Source organism: Dasypus novemcinctus, chromosome 7 (assembly GCF_030445035.2).
Source record: "Dasypus novemcinctus isolate mDasNov1 chromosome 7, mDasNov1.1.hap2, whole genome shotgun sequence".
Taxonomy (NCBI): Eukaryota; Metazoa; Chordata; class Mammalia; order Cingulata; family Dasypodidae; genus Dasypus; species Dasypus novemcinctus.
The window spans coordinates 77,830,192-77,853,582 of record NC_080679.1 but is presented as its reverse complement, the minus strand read 5'-3'; the positions used below and the strand labels follow the sequence as shown (position 1 = coordinate 77,853,582).

Sequence of the window (23,391 nt, the reverse complement as noted above, 5' to 3'; positions counted from 1 at the left end):
AAACCCTGGACATCCTGTATGGTAGATGGGAGCCCAAGTACCTGAGCCACATCTGCTTCCCTTTCTGCCTTTCAAATGGAGAGTTTAATCCATTTGTAGTTAAAATCACTACTGATAATCCAGGGCTTTCTTCTGCCATTTTGCTAGTCTTTTTTAAGTCTTATACTTTTTTTTGATCATCTGTTCTTTCATTGAGGTCTATTTTCATATTTATTTGATTTTAATTGTACCATTTTGAGTCCCTTCTCATTTCTTTATGAATGTATTTTAAAAACATTTTCTCAGTGGTTACCATGAGTAAATTTTACTATTCTAAATCTATAGCAATCATATTTCATTTTATACCTACTTAACCTCAACAGCATATACATTTATTATTCCTATACCCCTCCACTCCCCACCCTTTTGTTGTACTTGTTACAAATTATATCTTTATACATTGTATGTCCCAAACCATAGATCTATAATTACTTTTTAAAAATGATTTGTTTTATTTTTTTATTTGTATCACTCCCTATCCCACCCCCCATTGTTTTGCACTCACTGTCTGTTCATCTTCATTTTTTTAGAAGGCGCCAAGGGCCAAGCCTGGGAATTCACATGTAGGAAGGAGGCACCCAATCTCTTGAGCCACCTCTGATCCCTGCTTGTTGTGTCTCTCATTGTGTTTCCTTCTTGCATTATCATCTTTTGTGTCAACTTGTTGCGTCAGCTTGCCATGCCAGCTCCTTGCCTCACCAGCCCCTCACCACACCAGCCCCTCACCACACCAGCCCCTCACTCAGCTTGTTGTCTTGCTCGGCTTCTTTAGAAGGCATTGGGAGCCGAACCAGGACCTCTTATATGGTAGGTTGTTGCCCAAGGGCTTGAGCCATATCTTCTTCCCCTATAATTATTTTTATGCACTTGCATTTTAGAACCTGTAAGATGTAAGAAATGGAGTTACATACCAAAAAATGCAATACATTATTGTTGGCATTTACAATTACCCATATGGTTAGCCTATTAGATGTCTTTATTTCTTTATGCCACTTTACTCTTTTTTTTTCAGTTTGAAGAATTCCCTTTAGCATTGCTTGCCAGGCAAGTCTAGTGGTGATTCTCTGTCTCAGTGTTTGTTTTCTGGAAATGTCTTCATCTCTCCCTCATATTTTGAAAGAAAGTCTCACCAGATGTTAAATTCTTGACTTGGCAACTGTTATCTTTCAGCACTTTAAATATTTTACACTACTGCCTTCTTGTCTCCATGGTTTCTGATGAGAAATTGACACTTAATCTTATTGGGATACCCTTGTTCTTAACTTGTTGCTTTACTCTCACAGCTTTCAGAACATTCTTCTTGTCCTTGTCACTGGACAGTTTGATCACTATATACCTGGTATGTTTTTCCTTAAGTTTATCCTACTTGGTCTTGAATGTGTCTTTTATTAAATTTAGGAAGTTTTCTGCCTTTCTTTCTTTGAATATTCCTTCTGCCCCTTTCTCTCTTTCTTCTCCTTTTGGTACACCATAACACATATACTGGTACTGTCAATGGTATCCCACAGGTCTCTTAGGCTCTATTCATTCTTTTTTATTCTTTTTTCTTTCTGTTCCTCAGCCTGACTCATTTCAGTTGTCTTTGAGTTGACTAATTCTTTCTTCTGCCAGTTCCAATCTGCTGTTGAAGTTCTACAGGGAATTTAAAAATTTTCAGTTGTTATAGTTTTCATCTGCAGTAATTCCGTTTGATTCCTTTTAAAAATTTCTTTCTTGAGATTCATGTATTGTTCATTCATTGTTTTCCTCACACCCTTCAGTTCTTTCTCCTTGTTTACTTTTATCTCCTTGAGCATGCTGAGGATTTTTTTTTTAAGTCTTTGTCCCATAAGTCTAAAGTCTGGTCCTCTTCATTCATGATTTCTGGATTTATATCTTGTTCTTTTGGATGAGCCATCATTTCCAGTTTCTTTGTTTGTCTTGTGTTGCATACTGTACATTTTAACATTTTAAAGTGTTAACTCCAGATTTAGTCCTTGAGCTGTCTGCTCCTTAAGTTTATAGCTAGTGATATGATAGAGTTATTTCTGTGCTAGGACCTAACAAAAATAAACTAACTAAATCACAGAGCACTTCACAATCTTTGCAAATTGGCTCTGGTTTGGCTTGTGGTCTCTGTCAGAGCTTAGCCTTCCTATCAAAAAGATCAGCCTGGTTCTCTCTGCTTAGAGGAGATTGTGCCAAAACAATTTTTTAAAGATTTATTTTTTATTTATTTCTCTCCCCTTCTTTCCCCCTTCTCCCCCCTCCTGTTGTCTTCTCTCTGTGTCTACTTGCTGTGTGTTCTTCTTTGTCTGCTTGCATTCTTTGTCAGTGGTACCAGGAATCTGTGTCTCTTTTTGTTGTGTCATCTTGCTGCGTCAGCTCTCTGTGTGTGCAGCACCACTCTGGGGGAGGCTGTGCTTTTTTCAGTTGTGGCGGTTCTCCCTGCAGGGCGCACTCCTTGCACTTGGGGCTCCCCTACACAGGGACACCCCTGCGTGGCACAGTACTCCTTGCATGCATCAGCACTGTGCGTGGTCCAGCTCACCACATGGGTCAGGAGGCCCGGGGTTTGAACCTCCTATGTGGTAGGCGGATGCTCTATCAGTTGAGCCAAATCCGCTTCCCACCAAATCTTGGTGCATATTTCTCTCCCATCTCTTAGCAGGCTCTGTTCTTTTTACCCATTTCCCATAAATTCTTTTTATTGACCTAACTAAACTGGCGTGTTCTTAAATTCTTTTATGCAACACAGGCAAAAACCTAGAGAAACCCAAAACTTCCCTGGCTTCATTTGGTGAGCAACAGCGAGGAGTTCTAGAGGCAGGTAGTCCTCCCTGACACTCAGCAAGGACTGCAACTTGTAAATTAGATTTGGGTTCACCTGTTACAAATTGGATAACAGTGAGAGAATCAACACCTTATTTGCCATGCAGGGATTTCACCCAGTTCCAACCAAGGTGCTGGACCTGTCTTTCCTCGACCTCATTAGAATACCCAGAGAGGTTTATGCCCTGTCAGGCAGGGACTGTTGCCCTAAGCAGCAGGCAATAACTGCAGAAGAATGACCATCACCCCTCAGCAGCCCCTTAAGAATAAGGGCGTGCACTCTCTGAGGGGGAAGTTGAGGCAGGTTAGTACACGGAAACAAGGAAAAGACAAGCCACAACATGCCCAGCAGACAACATGGCCATAAGACCCCACCGAAACCCTGACCCTGACCTTGAGGCCCCATTAATTCTTTCGGGGAACTCCCCTTGGTCCTGGATATTCCAAACAGTCCTCCCCATTGGCCCCCACCATGGATGGGGTAGCCAGTAAGAGCTGGGGCCCCTCCCCTTAGCATTAGCAAGGGGAGGAATAATTAATAGTTTAAAAGTCAGCACACAAGCCAAAACCTGCTCTCTGCTTAGAGGAGCCCGCACCAAACACCAAATCTCGGTGCTTATTTCCATCTTTCTCTCCCATCTCTCGTCAAGCTCTGTTCTTTCCCCCATTTCCCAATAAATACTTTTAACTGGCCTAACTGAAAAACAAACAAACAAAAAAACAGCCCTAGGGCAATGCCAAGTGGGTTTCACTGTCCTAGTTGAGCCTACGTTGAGCTGTCTTCTTTTCCTGGGCTTATGCTTACTGATGGCCTTAGAAATTCTCCCGTTTGCAGTTTGCTGGAATTGGAATGCCCCCTCTACTTCCCTTGAAATAGACTTCCACAGCTCCTGCATGCACTTCTGTTTGACTAACACAGGTACTTCTTTACCCTGAGCCACTTCAACTGAATGTTTCTTGTGCTGTTTTAGCTGTCTGCAAGCTGTTTCTCTGCCTTAGGATAGATTCTGGGAGAGTGAGACAAATTACTTGGTTCAGTCTTTCAGACTTCCATGGGATAGATTCTCACTGACACACAGCGTTACTTTTCTCCTCTGTAGCAGGGCTAGGTTCCACGATGAGAGCATAGGCTGGCTCCTCACCTGCTGGGGAGGGGGAGGAAAAGGGGCCTGCAAAGATACCTGGGGCTTCTCCTACAGATTTTGAAACTGTGGTTTGTTTTTATTTGGCCAGGTTATCGCAGCCCTTTAACTGTTTTCTGCAGATCTGAGGAAGGATACTGTCTTTAAGATGCCTCTGCTCCTTTTCCCTGAGGTGTTTGGAATAATAGGAGTCTTCAGAGTCTGGTCCCCAGTGGTCTGAAGTAGCTGGTCAAAAGTAGTGATCAACAATCAGACCTCACATCCTTGGAGTTTGGATGACTAGGCCTTTTATTCCACCCCAGCACCTGCAGGCTGCATCACAAGCTCAGGCTGCAGTTCTCATGGTTGCCTGGGGTATGGTAGCCTTTTCAGGGAGGGTGAAATTCACTAGTATTTACTGCAATTTACCAGCTTCCTCCAAGTCTTCTGTGGATGCTGCAGTGTTCCACTAGACTCTGAAGTTTCAAAATAGTTGATTCAGACAGTCCCTGCCAGTTCAATAACCGTTTTGATGGAAGAACTAAATCTTAGAGCTTCCTGCTCTGCCATCTTCCCACAATCCTCTTCAATTGAATTTTTGCCTTGCCTTCCATTACCTTTCTAATTCTAGTCTCAGATCACCCTGGTGACTCTTTAAACTGTCACTAGAGTTATGTTTCTAAAAAAAGTTAAGAATATCATGTCAGAGAAGTGGATGTGGCTCAGGCGACTGAGCTCCCATCTACCACATGGGAGGCCACTGGTTTGGATCCTGGTGCCTCCTAAAGAAGACAGTGAGCTGGCCTGACAGGCAGGGGCGACAAGCTGACACAAGAGACACAAGAAGAAAAAACAAAATGAGAGGCACAACAAAGCAGGGAACAGAGGTTCACAGGGCCTCCTAAAGAAGACAGCAAGCTGACACAACAAGATGATGCAAGAGATGTGGGGAGGAAAAACCTAATGAGAAACACAACAAAGCAGGGGGTGGAGGTGGCTCTAGTGATTAGGCACCTGCCTCCCACCTCAGAGGTCCTGGGTCCAGCTCCTGGTGCCTCCTAAAGAAACAAGGAAGGGAGGTGAATGTGGCTCAACTGATAGAGCTTCCACCTACCATATGGGAGGACCTGGGCTCAATCCCTGGGGCCTCCTGATGAAAAAAGGAATAGAAAACATACCTGCACAGCAGGCCAGTGCCCGCATGGGTGCCCATGCGAGCGCCCTCGTGGTAATCCAGTGCCCTGCGCAAGTGAGTCACGCAGCAAGATGATGACGCAACAGAAGACAGATAAGGGGAGAGTCAAGATGAAGCGCAGCAGAAACCAGGAACTGAGGTGGCGCAAATTGACAGGGAATCTCCCTCCCCATCAGAGATCTCTAGGATGGAATCCCGGTGAATCCTAGAGGACAGAAAATGAGAAGAGAAGCCAACAAAAACAGCAGGGTTGGAGGAGGAAAAGGGAGGGCAAATAAATAAATAAATTAATTAATTTTAAAAAAAAAGAAACAAGGAAGATGAACAGGAACAGAAGGTGAAAATCAATAAGGGGGTGGGGTGGGGAGAAATAAATAAAATAAGTCTTAAAAAAAAAAGAGTATCATGTTATTACCATGGATAAAAATTTCTGCTTGCTCCTCATGGCCTCTAGGATAAAATCCAAAGTCTCTAGCTTAGCAGGCAAGGCTTTTCATCATTGGTCCCTGCTGACTTCCCACCAGTCTTCCTCAAATACCCTTGACACCTGCCAGGCTGAATTGGACCCTCCAGGCCCATTCGTGGTGGTTGGCCTGTGCACTTGCTCTTCTCCCTGGTGGAAAGCCTTCTTCACGGGGTCATCTTCTCCCTGCCTTTCAGTCTCCATCCCAGACCCCTTCCCTATGGAGTCTGCCTGAAACCCCCAACCTGTTGGTTGCTTCATCCTCTGTGCTCCCACAATGAATTGTTGATATCTCTGTACTAAAACTTATTATTTTATTTTAATTTTTATCCCAACATGTTTCTCTGGCCCTCTGGACTGTGAGCTTCTGAGGGGATGGAGTGAACTTATTTTTGTACCCCTCGAATCTCGCATAGTATCTGGCCCATGGCACATGTTCAGTATATCCTCAATCAAACAAGCATTTTTAGTGGCTTACACGGGGTTTCTCAACACTATTAACATTTTGGACCAAATGAAATATTTGTTGTAGGAGGCTGTCCTGTGCCTTATAAGATGTTTGCCAGCATCCCTGGTTCTTCCCACTAAATGCCAGTAGCACCATCCCCTTGTCATGACAATCAAAAATGTCTCCAGATATTGCCAAATGTTCCCTGGGGGAACAAATTGCACCAGTTGAGAACTACTTGTAAATTGTTTGTTTTTTCTTACAGAAGAATAAATTGAACATTAATTAGATTTTACCATTAATTCAACTATTCAATGATATTATCAGGTACCCAAACCCGTCTGACCTCCTTTCATTCATTTTTACCCACTTTACTGTGTGGGTTGTCTTTAGCCTAATGGTCACAAGATGGCTGCTGCCCCTCTAGGAAGCATATCTGCATCCAAGGCAGGAAGAAAGGGGCAGGATGAATAGCTAAGCCAGACACATCTGCCCCATTTTTATCAGGAAGAAAATGTTTTTCCAGAAGTCATTTCACATAATCTCATTGACCTGAACTGGGTCATGTAGGGATCAGGTCTGAGGCCGGGCAGTTGTCACTCAAGGAAAAACTGGAATTTGGTTTGGCAGGGAGAAGTGGGGAATAGACATGGGGGAGGCAGCTAATAATGTCTACCACAGAGAAGAAATTAAATGTTTACTTCTTGATTGAGAGAGTGACTGAATAACTACATGATTGAGTGAATGTTGAATAAATACTTCTAATTCCTCACAGCCCACTCATTTCTTACACCTCGCTCTCTGGCTTCTGCTTCGAAGATTGCCTTGTAAGCACAAGCAAGTGCAGAAGTACCTGCTTAGAAGCAGACAAGTTATTGGGAACTGTGTCTGTAAGGATCCTCCAGAGAAACAGAAACAACAGAATATCCGTATTCATACATTGAGAAATTTATTACAAGGGATGGGCTCACACAATTTTGGGAACTGGCAAATCCAAACTCCAAAGACAAGTTGGAGGCTGGAGATTCTGGTAAGGGTGATATTGAAATCTTTGGTCTGAATACAGTAGGCTGGAAATTTAGGAAGAAGTATAGAATGTAGACTTGAGGCAGAATTCCTTCTGATCCCTGGAGCCTTTGATTCTCACTCGTAGGACCTCCAGCTGATTGGATGAGGCCCGCCCATATTATTGACGGTAATCTCCTTACTTAAGTCAATCAACGGTAGATACAAATCCCATCTATGAAATAGCTCTACAGTAACCAGACCAGTGTTTGACCAAACAACTGGCCACCACAACCTAGCCAAGTTGACAAATAAAATCAACCATCACAGAAACCCTCTATTTCCATTGCCTTGAAATGTTGTGTTGACAACACATTCTTTTAACTCTTGTGAAGTGGACTGAATATTGTCAGTTATCACTGTGAAAACTTCACTCATAGGGACATGGTCCCTGCCCGTTTCCTGACAGAGCTCCAAGGTTATGTTAGCTCAGAGAACCTGGGTTGACAGAAAACTCAGCTTCAGAGAGAAATGCACTGTTATTTCGAGAAGGTTCCAATTCAAATTTCAATTTTCAGTGAAAAGAAGCTTCTACTTGTATTTATGGATATTCTGCAGTCAATAAGGAAATAGAAATCCTCCAGGAGTTAGAATGGGGATGTCATGCCTTGCTTCTCACAGGAAATCATTAGCTTTCTTTTCTTTTTACCTATAATGACATAGGTGAGAACCTGACATAAAATAGATATAAGCTTGTATATCTGTAGCAAATTGAAGAATCCTTAATTTCATGGAAATTGATTTATGAGGTAGTGAGGGACACATTAAGAGATAATTAGGTTGGATTATGGATAGCTTCGTCATCATGGGTTAAATATAATGCATGTTTGTGTGAACAATCTCCACATTTTTCTTCTAGGAACAGCAGTTGCATGGTGGCTTTCTTTGGGAGGCAATGGAATACCTACTATCCTTTTTATATTGTCATTCCCGCCCATTTTTTTAATTGTTTAGTGGAGTAAGTGAGTTGCTTACCCTCCCCAACTGCATGTGTTGACACATTTTATGTAGTTTATAGAATAGAATATTAGAGAAGTGAGACCATGGATGACTTCTTTCTGTCTTAGCCTTTATATTGCCACTGTAATTACTTTGGTTAGTGCAATATGAAGAACCACATCATCATCATCATCATCAGAAACTTTTATTAAGCACCTTTGTGTGCAAAGCTCTGTAGTATCTACTGGTGCATCAGAGGAATTTACACTCTTAGCACTTTAAGGTCTAATAGTGCAGAGCAACATGACTTCTTATCCCAAGGCCCACATATAGGAAGTCTTCCTAAAAGTATAATGGATATAATGGCTTTTTTTTTTTTTTTTGGTAGCAGGTGGTAGCCAGCTGTTCTCTCTCTTTACTGAAGGCCAAACACAAAGAAAAATTTTTTGAAAGGGGCATATGGTAAATATGAGAGAGAATTTAAACTAAATCTGGATTTTTATACATACAACGGGAAATGGGCAATTGGGGGTAATTATCAAATTATCCAAGCCAAAATAGCTCTGTTACCTCTATTATCTACATAAGAGAAAATTATCTATATAGATTGAATTTTGCAGATAATTGTCCAGTGTTTGGGGTAGCTGAGTAACAGTCTGGGTGGCCACTGATATAGATTGAGGGTCCCTCAAGGAATATTTTTAAATACTAAAAGGTTTGATGCTCTTTGCCCTATGACTCGGGCACTTTCTACTTAGATGCAAGTGATAGTAATCAAATTAGTAGATACATAGTTCTTTGTCCAGAATTTAGGCCCATTATAATTAAACCACTACAATTTCTACTTAATGTTTGAAATTAAGTTTTAATTGCAACAATAATGTATGAATGCTATTTCCTTTAAGATTATGAAACATTACATATAAGTCTAAAGTCTTCTTTTGCCTCTCTCCTAATTCTGGTTCCCAGCACCCTGCGCTCTCCACGGTCCCTTTCTGGAATAGCCAGATATGAGTTTGGTTACTTTACCCTTTCAGTATTCACACACACAACGCACAAACACACACATACACAAACTACATTTTTAAAAAACTTAACTTGAATTATATTTTTTGTACTATTCTGCAACTTGCTGTTCTAGTTAACATTATATACTAGAGATATACCCATGTTGTTTCATAGCTCTAGCACATTCTTTTTAAGCCCTTATTGAATTCCATGGTATTTATTTAGCTGTTCTTCTACTGATCGAATATTGACATTATTTCCAATTATTTGTAAGCAAGTCTCGATGAACAATATTAAATATTAAACATGTATGATGGTTTCTCTAGGAAAGATTCTGGGCAGTTGACCTTTTCCGTGGGAATATGTTGGGCTCCAAATCCCCATAAGTCATTTGGACCCAACAAATAGAAAAGGTGGTGTTTCCTCAGCTAGACTGTGTCACCATAGGCAAGGCAGTTCACTTATCTGGGACTCAGTTTCACTATGTCAATGGTTCTCCAACTCTCAGATACCTAAGAATCTCCTGGAGGGCTTGTTAAAACACAGATTGCTGGGCTCCCACCCAGTTTTTATGATTCAGCAGGTCAGGGGGAGGGGCAGGGTGTGAGAATTTACATTCATAACAAATTCCCAAGTGATGCTGATCCTGCTGTTCAGAAGACTCCTTTTTGAGAATCACTATTCTAGATATATGTTGAAGAGAATATCCTAGGGAAGAGATCACAGCTGAGATTCTAAGAATCCCAAGCAAACTATCTAGGTAAATGTTAAAAGCCTTCCAATTTATTATCCAAATATATCAAAAGTTACCCAAGATTTGGTACATTGTCAGTATTGAGTTGATGATAGATATCAATTTTAAAATCAGAGAAACAATTCTTTGGGCCAAGGGAGAAGTCAACATAGCTTCTTTATTGGAAGGGATATTAAACAATCCAACTACCTAGCTAAAACTGGAATTTATTCTACAACATTATTGACCTTGCCAACCAGCTTCCAATTGAACAGTTCCAGGATTAAGAATTCACTCCCTAGTTCCTGAGGCAGCCTGTTCCACTATGTCCTTCTAATGAAAAACCATCTTCTAGAAGCTTCCATCTCAGTGCTACCCTCTGGGTGTTACAAAACAAATCATCTCCCTTCTCCACTTGAGGGTGTTACTGATGCAGAGACACCAGGATTTCCATTAAAGAAAGAGTTTTATTACAAAGCAGCAGAGTAAAGAGACAGGAAGAAAAAGCTCAAATCTGTCTCCCCGTATCTAAAGAGTTTAAGGTTTTTATGGGATTAAACAAACGGGAAGTGGAGATAGTGATGTTGGCAGACATTGATTGGTTATGTTGCAGTTATGGTTAATAGGGAGTATGTAAGCACAGGCCAGAAAAGTCCTTAAAAACTGACAAAAGCCAGCTGGGGTGGTTGTAAATTGTCAGTTAACATGAGATAACAAGTAAAGGAATGGAAATAAGCTAAACAAACAGGCTGTAATGGGGTGGCAAGCATCTGGTTACAACAGGGTTGTGAATCACTTAGTTACCACTGCAATAACAAGCAAAGGAAGTAAGCTAAATTAACAACCACAGTTACAAGTAAAACCGCTGTGGTCAGCAGTTACAATGACAGTCAATTATCATGTTCTGCTAAATCAGGGGTTCTTAACCAGGGGTCCACAGACCCCCAAGGGGCTCGTGGAAAGATTTTAGGGGGTCTGTGAGCTTGAACTGAAAAAAAAATCAATTTATTAGCTTTATTTTCTCTGACCTTTAACTGAAATCTATTATGTCCTTCACTTATGAATGTATGTAATAAATTACAGTAGTACTCATTTCATATCACATTACAGTTGTGGCATATCTTGAAATATTGCTTACACTCATCCATATTCAAAATTACGGTAGTTGTTAGATCCAATTCTAGTTCAGTGCCATAAAACTATCTGCCACTATGTTCTAAGAAGGGGTCCGTGGTTTTCACCCGACTGGCAAAGGGTTCTGTGGAACAAAAAAGGTTAAGAACCCCTCTCCTAAATCAATGGTTTTCAAACTTTGTAGGACATCAGAAATCACCATAGAAGCTAATGAAAACACAGATTCCTTGTCCCCAATGCCCAGTTAAGACTTTTTTTTTTAAGTAGGTACTGGGGATTGAACCTGGGACTTTGTACATGAGAAGTAGGTGCGCAAACCACTGAGCTATACCCCCTCAGTGTTAAGCATTTTTGTTTCTAAGCTCAATGCCCCTAATCTCTGAACCACTTCCTCATGTTTCATGGCTTATTTTCCCTCAATATCCTTGGTGCTTAGGGCTGCCTGCCTCAATTCACCCCCAAATATACTCACTATCGCTTAGCTTTATTATTCTGCACAGCACTTATCCCTACTCAAAATGTTATACTTTATGTACTTGGGTTTTGTTTGTCTCCCCTACTAGAATAAATTTTATGAAGGCAGGAAATTGTCTACCTTGTCCATTCGTGTTATTCAAGTGCATCCATCAGTGCCTGGCACATTAGTAGGCCCTAAATAAAGTTTTAGTTAATGAATAAAATGAGAATGAAAAGCTTGTTTAATTTAAAAAGTGGAGCAACATAGTTATGACATAGTTATAACAAAGCACTAAAACTATACAAAGTGAATGATCCACCCTAAAACACAGTATTTAGAAAAACTTAGTTTTTAAAAAAATGTTTCAGTCAGAATTAACCTTTAAAAAATTAACCTCATGAGCAGATGTGGCCCAAGCAGTTGAGCACCTGCCTCCCACACGGGCAGTCCCAAGTTCAGTTCTTGGTGCCTCCTAAAGAAGACAATGAGCAGACATCAAGGAAAAACAATGAGCAGACAATAAGAAAAAAAAAAAGAAAGGAGCAGACAATGAACAAAAAATTCCCAAATGAGCAGGGAGCAGATGTGGCTCAAGCAGTTGAGGGTCCGCTTCCCACATGGAAGGTCCAGGGTTTGGTTTCCAGTGCCTCCTGGAAAAAAAAACAGGCAATGATAAGCAGACAATGACCAAAAGACAAATGAACAATGAGCTCAAACCATGAGCAAAACAACAAGCAAACGGATGAGGGAGCCATGGGGGGATGCTGATTAACCTCTAAAATGTCTCACTGTCAATTTAGGGTTGAGTAAACCTCCATTTAGAGGTATAGATGTTTTGCATGCCTTTGAGTGCAAACTCAAATTAGAGGCATGAATCAAAACAGAGCTTATTTTTATAGGTTGGGATTTCAAAAGCATTGTTAAAAGATGCAACTCCTTCCCTAACAATGTAAAAATGAAGGAACATCAGGACCAAGATGAGAAGGGCAAATTAAAAATGTAATAATGGGGTTGGATCCAATCACGAATGCCAATACAATTTTTATTTAAAATGGGTGATTCTTAGCTCTCTCAATTCTCTTTCCTCTCTGCTCTAGGTATCAGGGCAATCATTGAGGAAAATCGAGAATTTCATTGTACATATTGCCCATTATCATATGAACAGCAGAGAACTTCTTTGAAAACAAAAGAAAAAAGCTTAGTCTCATTGATAATCAAGGAAATGCAAATGAAAACTACAAATACTGTTTTACACTTACTTTGGCAATAATAAGTTGACAATTCATTGGACTGAATTTAATATAGAGCAACAGGAGCACTCTCTACTGATGAGGCAGAAACTGGTGTAGTAACTTTGGCAAATAGTTTGACTTTATTAGTAAAGAAAGTCATGAACCAATGTTTCCACTTATAAGTAGAAAAGAGACAGTATTTTTTTTTAGCATAATAGAGCTTTTAGAACTGTTGGGTGGTCTTGGTTCTCCTTTAATGTGAGGGTCTTCCTGTCCCCAAACTTGCCCATGCCTTTGTGTACTTTGGGTTAAACCTCTATAGCCTGCATTTTTTAAAAAGATTTTATTTATTCATTTATTTCTCTCCCCTTCCCCCCCCCCCACCCTGGTTGTCTGTTCTCTATTTGCTGCGTCTTCTTTGTCCACTTCTGTTGTTGTCAGTGGCATGGGAATCTGTTTCTTTTTGTTGCGTCAGCTTGTTGTGTCAGCTCTCCATGTGTGCGGCACCATTCCTGGGCAGGCTGCACTTTCTTTCGCGCTGGGCGGCTCTCCTTATGGGGTGCACTCCTTGCACATGGGGCTCCCCTACGCGGGGGACACCCCTGCATGGCACGGCACTCCTTGCACGCATCAGCACTGCTCATGGGCCAGCTCCACACGGGTCAAAGAGGCCCGGGGTTTGAACCGCAGACCTCCCATGTGGTAGACGGACGCCCTAACCACTGGGCCAAGTCTGCCGCCTATAGCCTGCATTTTATACTTCTTTCCTACTCTTCTTAAAAGATAATTTTTAGGAAAACATAAAATCATGAGTCACATACAGATAAAAAATGAGCATTTTAAAAAATTTATTTTACTCAGATATTATAAGGAAACCAGGCAGATGTTATAATCAGTTCAAAGGAAAAATCAAAACAACATAGGCTTATATGAAGAAAAGGAAAGTGACTTTTTCAACAGTGAGAAGGACGCCAATTAAATCACTGCCAGACTGGACATAATTTACATACTTATCAGTTACCTATCATTTACAAAGAATTGCAAAATAGCTCAAAGAGGGTGAGCTGGGCTAGAATATGATAACCCAGAAGGGTTTGTTATAGAAGATATAGTTCTCCTTCGAAGCACAAAAACCTTCCTGATACGTTGGTACCTTTGGATCCCTCATGTATGTCCAGGAACATCTGACAGCTGGATAGGAAGTGAGAATTTCTCCTAAGTCTAAAGTCCAATTCTAGATCATTAGAGACATTCACAGTTCCAGTGAGTAAAGTGCTGGAGTACCAAAGCTCCCTATTAGAGCATCAAAAATACTACCAGGTAATGGGACTGTATAACACAGTGAACCATGTGGTGGAAAGGCGACTGTGGTAAACAATACAAAAATGAGAGTGTTATCTCATGAACTGTAACAAATGTACACTACTAATACACAGTGTTAATAATAGGGGGTGTATGGAAAAAACATACTAAGTGTATGCTATGTACTATAGTTATAATAATCTGATCAAGTTCTTTCATAATCTGTAACAAATGTTTCATAACAATGTAAGGTGTTGGCAGAAGGGTGATATGCAGGAATTCTGCACATTATGCATGATTGTTTTGTAAGCTCACAACTTTTTTAATTAAAAAAAAATGAAAAAAATAATACTACCAAGTATATACAATAAGAGCTAGAAGTAGATGCAGATTAGTTGAGGGTAAAGAGCCCTGGCCTTGGAGTTAGAAGTTCAGATCTTCCAGTTACTAAGTTTGTGATGTCGAGCCAGTTGCCTTCTCTCTGGTTTTCTCCTTTGTACAATGAAATAATTGTTATCAATGACTCTAGTTTCCCTTCAGGACCTAAATGTTGCAAATGTGTATTAGAGAAGCAAGCCAGTCCCCTATACAGAAGGTCTTAAGAGAATGCCCAGACATGTAGAGTTTTGACACAGTGCGAGGAAGGCCCTACATTTGTTGGGGAACTTAGGGAGTCCATGAACAAAGGGAAAAGAGATGATAGAGAGGGAAGGAAACTACTTAAAAACAACCTCCCACCAACTCATGGTTTTGCACATGGCTTACCTCTATTGTAGCAGTTTGATATGGTTATGAATTCCAAAAATAGATATTGGATTATGTGTGTAATCTGGTCTGTACCTGGGCATGATTAGGTTATGATTAGGGCTTTGATTGGCCACATCATTAGGGCATTGATTCCCCACCCCTTGGTGGGGGGGACTCACAGATAAAAGGCATGGCAAAGGACAGAGTTAAGGGTTTCTGATGTTGGAGTTTTGATGTTGGAGTTTGATGCTGAAGACTTAAGCTGGAGCCCCAGGAAGTAAGCTCACAGAGGAAAGAGAAGCCAGCCCCAGGAAGAAAGGAACTTTGAACCCAGAGAGAAGCAAGACCTTGGAAGGGAGGAACCCTGAATGCAGGGAGAAGCAAGCCCCTGAAAGACAGGAACCCAGGAAGCCTGAACCCTCACAGCCGTCAGCAGCCATCTTGCTCCAACAAGTGAAAATAGATTTTTGGTGACGGAAGTAACTTATGCTTTATGGCCTGGTATCTGTAGGCTCCTATCCCAAATAAATACCCTTTATAAAAAACAACCAATTTCTGATATTTTACATCAGCACCCCTTTGGCACCTCGTCCCCTCCAAATATAGCTGTGATAATTCAGGTATATAGACAAAGGTGGCTTAACCAGAGTTAGAGCCAGAGATCTATTGACTCTAACCTCAGTGCTCAGATTCCAATCTGAGAGATAAATCTGACTGTAAGTAGGGCCTAGACATCAAGAAAGTTCTTTTCATTTAGATTATTTTGACATTGCATATCTCCTGCCCATTTAACTCATCAAAGTGCTTCAGGAAGGAGATGGAGTAGATCTCTCCAAAAAGGCCCCCATTGCTGGCAAACCTCTTGGCTGGGTTCCTTATAGTTAAGCCCTTAAGCCCTTATCCTGAAGCCCACAGGAGGTCAGGCAAGGTGCTTTTTCACCATAGTACCCACAAGAACCCAAAATTCCTCCATGGAGGAAACACGTTACATTTCCATGACCTGATTACTGTAGATAGATGATTACTTTGCTTCCTTTCAGGACTGTTTATTACCCTCTCTTACTGAACTTAGCTAGATATGACTATTATTATCATAGTAAACTAAGACAATTGAGTTGAAAGTCAAAGTTAAGTTCAGGATACATTCTGCCTATTTACAAATTAATAATTGCTAAGAGCTACCCATAGATACCTGAAAAACAATAATAAATACTCAATTGGAGAACTGTAACATATCTTGCATTCCTCTTTTTTTTTTAAAGATTTATTGATTTATTGATTTCTTCCCCCCCCTTATTGATTTCTCCCCGCCCCCGTTGTCTGTTCTCTGTGTCCACTCACTGCATCTTGTTTCTTTGTCAGCTTCTGTTGTTGTCAGCGGCACGGGAATCTGCATCTCTTTCTGCTGAGTCATCTTGTTGTATCAGCTCTCCGTGTGTGCAGCGCCATTCTTGGACAGGCTGCATGTTCCTTCACGATGGGCGGCTCTCCTTATAGGGCGCACTCTCTGTGCGTGGGGCTCCCCTATGCAGGGACACCCTGCGTGGCAGGGCACTCCTTGCGCACACCAGCACTGTGCATGGGCCAGCTCCACATGGATCAAGGAGGCCCAGGGTTTGAACCGCGGACCTCCCATGTGGTAGACGGACGCCCTAACCACTAGGCCAAGTCCGTTTCCCTGCATTCCTCTTATATCCTACACAGTACTGGACATTTGTTAGGTTCTCTTTAAATATGTCATCATCTGTAGCATCAAACATTCACAATGAGCAAGGCTTGGCTGCTTAAAACAAAGGTAGCCCATGTTGTAAATAGCTGCGCCTAGAGGAAGAAGTGTAGGAAATCTTGGTTTCTCACTGACTTTTATACCTTAAGCTATCTGAACCCATGTAGCTTTGTCTCCATTTCCACCATCTCCATGTACTCCAGGACACAATCTTTTGCCCTGGCCAAAATCAAGTCAGAAAGGCCATGACTGAAACTCAAGTGCTGGAGAAACTAGGACTGAACAATCTGTGCAGATGCCTTGAACTGCCCAGGTAGGCCTGAGCTCATCTCCTGATTGTCCCTCCTCCCATGTAGCATCAAAAGACACCTTCAGGGAAGCAGCCATGGCTCAATCAGTTGGGCTCCTGTCTACCATATGGGAAGCCCTGGGGCCTCCTTGTGAAGACATACTCACCCGCATGCCATGGAGAGCTGACGGCCCATGTGCTGCAGAGAGCTGGCGCAGCAAGATGACACAACAAAGGGAGACAAGCAGATACAGAAAGAAAAAAAAAAGCACAGCGAATGGACACAGAGAAGAGACAGCAAAGAAAGAAACAAACCACAGGAGGGAATAAATAAATAAATCTTTAAAAAAAAAAAAAGACACCTGCCATTAGCAAGTTTCTAGGTGTGGTCAAATAACCTACCATAATCTCATCCCGGCTGCCACTCCGGGTACTGAAGAACACTGCACTCTTTCCCAAAGGGAGAAACTGCGTATTCCCAGCCTTTAAGCATTTCCAGGACCTCTGGAAGCAAACGTTTCCAGCAAATTCAGTATTATAGTCCCGTTTGTAAAACAATCTTTTGATAAGAAGATAAAGTTAAATGACTCAAGGGCTAACCAAGTATTTTTTATTTCTACATAAAGAGAAAGATATGGGTATATTTGGCAGGAGGAAGAAACATTTATCATAGTTTGGTCATTTTTTTTTTTTAAAGTAAAAACAGTTCTATATTTAAAAGTAATTCCAAAGTAAAAGATTAGTGTTGTCTGAGTAATGGCAGGAAAATCCCTTGAAAAGGAAACTAAGTTTATTTTTAAGTTTCCAAGGGATTAAACTTAATTGCAGATGACAGCAAAAAAGCAGAGAAAAGGTCCTTGGCTTTTCTTTTTAAAGAGAAAGTAAGGTAAAGTTTTCTAATTGAATAATATATTCAACAAGTTATATATATTTTTAAAATAAGGAGAATAGAGGAGAAGAAAAAAGAGGAGAGAAAACAACTTTCTGGTGGTGTCCTTTGAATCCACCCAGAAATTCATTCATTTGCAAGCTTGAAAGTTCACTAAATTGAAGTAATCTAAGAAAGCAAATGTGGTTTGGGTGATTAGAATCATTAAAACATATTTACCATACACCCCAACTAAGAGATGTGGCTCAGCAAACAATCATTAGTGTTAGTCTATGATCACTTTTGCCGTCTACAAATTGCTTCGGATGGGAGTTTGCAAAGCCGAAAGTGTATACAATAGGATTATAAGTTATTTGTATAATAGTAATACTAACGTTTACAGAGATGACTTGTACTAGGAGAACTATCTAAATTACAGCTTTCTACAAGGATTAAATTCTTTGATCTTGCATGCAAAAGACACCACACATGCATTTAATTTGAATTGCAAAGTAGTATTAAAGGGAAATACACAAAGCAGAAAATATGAAAGTAGATAATAGCCAAGTTAATAAGTACAAATTGTGCGTTTTTCACTACCTAGTTTTCCATTATTGGTGCTCAAGAAATACTATTAAAAACAAAGGTGTGTCAGTGAGGTCCAGAGCAATTCTAATATACTGAATCAAAAGGCTAAAAATGCTTAATTTTGCTCTTTTATTTTATAGGTATTATTACTTGGCATTCAGAGCACATCAAACACCTCTTGCTAGCAAAGAAAACTGCATCAGTATCCTGGAAAAATCCAGATTAGACCACTGGGTGCTGGGAAAAACAAAGGTAGATTTTTCTTTGGTGTTTAGATTGTGTTAGGTATGATGCTCTGCTGGTTGTCCTTTGTCTCTTGTTGTGACATGAATGTCTCTGTACGTTGTGTGGCTTTAGCAGACAAGATCCCAACCTTACACTGGGTTTGTAAGCCCAACCTTGCTGGTCTTGGGTCAGGAGTCCCCCAACCTTAGAGACCAGTGGAGGGAGATTTGCCTCCTGTTCTGTAGGTAATTGGAGAGCTATTTAGCATTTCTAGAATGAGATCTTTACGTTCATTTTAAAACGTCATTTTTCTGCACCACATGTAAATACACAAACCACATTGATGACAATGACGAATTTCTTTTACAGTTTTGTCCATTTTTTATTAGACCCCTGTTTGATATTTACTGAGTACTCTGATTATTAGTCTCATCATAAGCAGCTTTACATTTGGGAGAACATCACGTCCCTATAGAATCTCAGCTTTTAACAGCCAGCCCTGAATTGCCCTATAAAACCAGCCTTAGCCTGAGTGGCAGTAGCAACACTGCTGCCCCTCAGCAGAAATTAGATCGCTGTGGTCAACTCCCCACCCTCCTAGCATGCATTCTTGGCCATAGATTGGTTGGTTAGCACCTCCCCCAGAGGTTGTAGGGAAAGAGAAGAGATCAAGCAGAGAAAATGGAACTCTTGTCAGCAATGAACCAAGCATGGCTTGGAGAGCATTTGGGATCTTCAAGAAAGCTTTCCAACCACATTATCTGTTTAGGTCAATAATCAAGGATTGGCTCTGCCTTAGACGGAAAATTGTATTTGCCCCCAAGATGTCAGCAATATTCACATAAACCAAGTCACTGCTTTTCCACTGTATGCTTTATTTGAATAATGGTTGTAATATTTATATTGAGGATATGATGGAGGAGATTGAATCTTTGTTTGGAAGCCCATTGTATTGCTAAAACTAATGTCTCATTTCAGGTTTTCCTCAAGTATTACCAGGTGGAGCAGTTGAATTTGCTGCTGCGAGAAGTCATAGGCAGAGTGGTTGTGCTACAGGCATATACCAAGGGGTGGCTTGGAGCCAGGAGATATAAGAGAGTCAGAGAAAAGAGAGAGAAGGGAGCGACTGTCATCCAGTCAGGTAAGGGGTCCAGTGCTCAGAAATACTGTCCAGAATCTTAAGGACTAGGGGGCTACTCATCTGTTGCTTTTCTTAGGAGTTTCTTCTCTCCATCTGTCCCTCCCTCCCCCCCACCCCTTCCTTCTCTTATTCTTTCCTTTCTCCCTTTCTTCTTTCCTTCAGAAAATATTTTTTTGCTAGCCCGGCATCAGGCAGACCCTATGTTAGACCCTGGGGATACAGCAGGGAAGAAAACTGTGGTCCCTGACCTCACAGATGAGCAAACAAACCATTATAATGCACTGTGGTCGGTGACCCCATAGAAGCAGTACAAAGTGTACCAAGGTCAAATCCAAATCACACAGATGTGTGACCCAGATAAAAAATATATATATAATTTCATCAGAATTACTAATGCCATTTCTCTACATCAGAATTACTAATGCCATTTCTGGAAGGTATTACTAGCACAGACGGTGCTTCCAAACCAAGAAAACAAATTGCTAGGGTCCTCCGAAGGCCCAGCCCGCTCAGTGCCTCTTTGCACACATGTATGTGCCATTTGTGTTGCCAACAGCATTTGTGCTCTTACACTGAGATGAGTGGTATGAAAGTGCCAGGTCTGGAATACAGAGAACCATTTCCTGTGTGCCCTCCTAACTCAGAATTACAGTTTGCCTTAGTCCACTCTGGCCCTCGTGACCTCACTCGGCAACTTGGAGAGCTGTGACGCTCGGGCTGAGGTGAGGTGGGGGAGGAAGGTGTATGCAAGGGCCTCGAACACACAGAGACTCCCTTCTGCTTTCTCCTCAGCCTCTCGGCGCCCTTCCTCCCCACCCGCTTCCCTTGCCATGGCTCCTGCCGCCCTCCTGTGGCACAGCCCTTGGCACGTACATAGCTCACCCTTGATAAATGCTGATATTGTGCTACTCATTGTTTTCCTTTATTCCCCTCTCCATTTTTCTCCTCCCTTCACTTTCATGTTGATACCTCTTCTCCCAAATAAAAACTGTATCAAAAGGGTCTTCCAGGTCCTTCCCACCGTCACCCCAGGTCCACTCCCACCCCTTCCCTGGCCCATTGGGTCCTGAACACACGGCTGACTCCCTGGACCTGAATGCCAGGGAACCACCTCATCTGTGATAGGGACCCCAAGTGACACCTAAGGCGAAGCCAGAGTGTTCTGGGGGCACTCACCGCCTGTACGAAAAGAACCCCTTCTCAGAAGCATCTTGGAAGCCAAGCTGTGAGTACAGAGAGGCCCCCTTTCCCCACCATAGTTCACGTATCTTTGTTGATTCTCTTCAGTGAGAAAGCCGGAGGGAGGAAGAGAGGGATGAGAGATTGGAGGGAAAACAGCTTATATCAATTCTCTGGCACGTTCTTAAATTAATGTCATTCCTAGCACACGGTTTTATATTTTTAGCCTGGAGAGGATATGAGGCTCGGAGGAAATTTAAGAAAATAAGCAACAGAAGGAGTGACTCTGCTGTTTATATTCAAGCAGGTAATTAAAACATCATTTTCACAACACCCATCTGAAAATATTCTGTGATTTAGTTCATGTGACTTTAGAAAAGCTGAAAGTTTAAGAATTCAGGAGCCCTGGAAGAGGAGTCGAGAGGTAGGAGGGGGGGCTCTAGTGCTTGTGCTCACACCACCGCCTGTGTGATAATGATGCTGCATGCCACTCTAAAAATTCCCCGAGTGGGTACTGTTATATTCCCTATTTTATAGGATAAACAGGGACTTGCCCAAGGTCACTCAGCTCATTAGAGGCAGAGTCAGCATTTGAACATCGGTAGTTTGTGTACAGAGTCGACTTCATATATTAACAATTGAACAAATGCATTTCTCTCTTGGGGCCACACTTCCCTTATCTGTGAAATGAAAGCACTGGCATGAAAAGGTCTGAAAGTTGCCTTTCAATCCTGAAATTCTCTGTTTAAATGCCAGACCTGTCTCAGAATCATGGAGGGAGGAATAATTCGGGGACTTAACCAGCGAACTGAGGTTTCCCAAACCCCTGCCTGTATGTGGCCGACGTGGTTCTCTAGCTGCAGGGGTGACACTTGGTGGCTCCTGAGGCTCGACTTGGCAGAAGCAGCCTGAGAGCTGGGAGCTCTAGCTACCAGCTCAATTGTCCCCTGCCCAGCTCTGATCTTTTGCAAATGGCACTTTCCTCTGTGGCCGACAGGCCAGACCCCGCCCTCGTTTGAGGCTGCGTGTACCTAATTGAAGCTCTGGAAGAAACAGGCCCCAGAGCTTGTCAGATTCCCAAGGAGCCCAAGAAATTGGAGACAGAATGAGAGAAATGGCCAGAGATCTTAGCAACAAGGGGAGCGATAAGGTTTCAGATACTGCCCATCCTGAAGCAAACTAAAGTAAAACAGCTGCAGCCTTTTTAAGGAGAGCGCTGTCCAGAACCCGGCTCCAGCAACACTTCTCAGAACTCTCTTCGGCCACAGCAGAGGCCTGACATCTTCATGCAAACCAAAATATTTGGAAGGAAGGGGTTTCATTTAAATGCAAATGTGTGACTTTTAACACCATCCCCTAAGAATTCTGCAACTTCAAAGCCTAGAAAGAGGGATGCAATTCTTGTTGCAGTGTAAGAAAGACAACTAAAAGTGCATTTGTTCCCTCTTGGCCAAAACACATACGTGGACACACACACACACACACACACACACACACAGAGTCCCATGTTAGGAGAAGATACTGGACTAATTTCTGATCTTGCAGTTTGGTCCAAAGCCCAACATGTGTTTAAAATATAAACTTTGAGCTTATATATCAGTGATCCACTGAGGCCAGTATATAGGAATCATAAATCAAAGCTTTCTAATTTGAAAATCATCTCTATAGGGCTCCCTGTTTTACACTGTTAATGCCAAGCGAATGCTTTGTCAACATGATAATCAGGGGTAGGTACCATGGAAGGGTGATTCGGTGTATTAGTGGAACTAGAAAAAACACATTTCTAGAAGGTATCTCCCTTTTATTGCTTTGTAAGCGCCGCCATTCCTTAGCCTGGCAGCCAGTGTTTCCCACTCGTCAGGGGCATGGGAACCTGTATTCCTGAGACTGCAGGGGCTTAGGCGGCGTGAAGCTGTTAAGGGTAGTAGGGATGCTATTTCTGCCATCCAGAGCAAAGAAGAGGATGGATTGGGGTCTCTCTTTTCCCTTCAGCCAACATGGACACGAGTGGGGTGCTGCTGCTTTGGTGTTAGGGTTCTGATGCACAGATAGTGTAGCAATGTGTGCGATTTTATGGGCAGTTTGCATTTACTTGAGAACCGTTCCCTTATCTTTAGAATCAAAGCCGTGATTATTTATCTAAAAGGCAAAGAACATGTTCTGACTTTTCAAAGCATAATCCTCTCATTACCAGCCCCTCTTTGTAGGATATTTCAGAATAGAACAAGACCAGGCACAGAAGTTCCCTTACTTTTGAAGCCCACAGAAAATGGCCAAGGGATGTTAATGTGAATACAAACATTTCTGGTTGTTTTCTAGAGTTATTCCCTAATTTATTATTTTTTCAACAAAACGTTTCATTTGAACTTTAAATTCCGTGGAAATCGTTTGTCTGTATTCTAGTTCTGGGCCATCTATATTTTAAAATGGTGTTGCTAGGGTATGTTATATATTTTTAAAAGAGCAGTCCTAGAAATTTAGGAAGCATTTGGCCTACATGTTGCTACAGAGCAGCGCATATTGAAATTTGTTTTCCTTTCATCTCCTTCCCAGTAAAAGCAGCCGAGCGGCTTATCCCTTTAGTTTCCTCAGAACTTCCTTTCAGAATTCCCGATCTATTACGGCACATTCGCATACCAGAAACAAGATGCCTTTTCATGCTGTCAACCTTTTTCATCTGA

The 23,391-nt window shown here is 41.7% G+C and overlaps 1 protein-coding gene across 2 annotated transcripts in view; it reads left to right on the top strand.

Annotated features, from left to right (window-relative positions):
• Window positions 1-23,391, top strand: part of MYO3B (myosin IIIB) — a 529,864-nt gene that overhangs the window by 345,942 nt on the left and 160,531 nt on the right. For both annotated transcript variants that reach the window (XM_023589485.2, XM_071216296.1), the window contains 3 exons: window positions 18,306-18,417; window positions 19,369-19,531; window positions 20,937-21,017. In XM_023589485.2, the coding sequence (XP_023445253.2) occupies window positions 18,306-18,417; window positions 19,369-19,531; window positions 20,937-21,017 (356 nt within the window). The remainder of the gene's footprint in view (window positions 1-18,305; window positions 18,418-19,368; window positions 19,532-20,936; window positions 21,018-23,391) is intronic.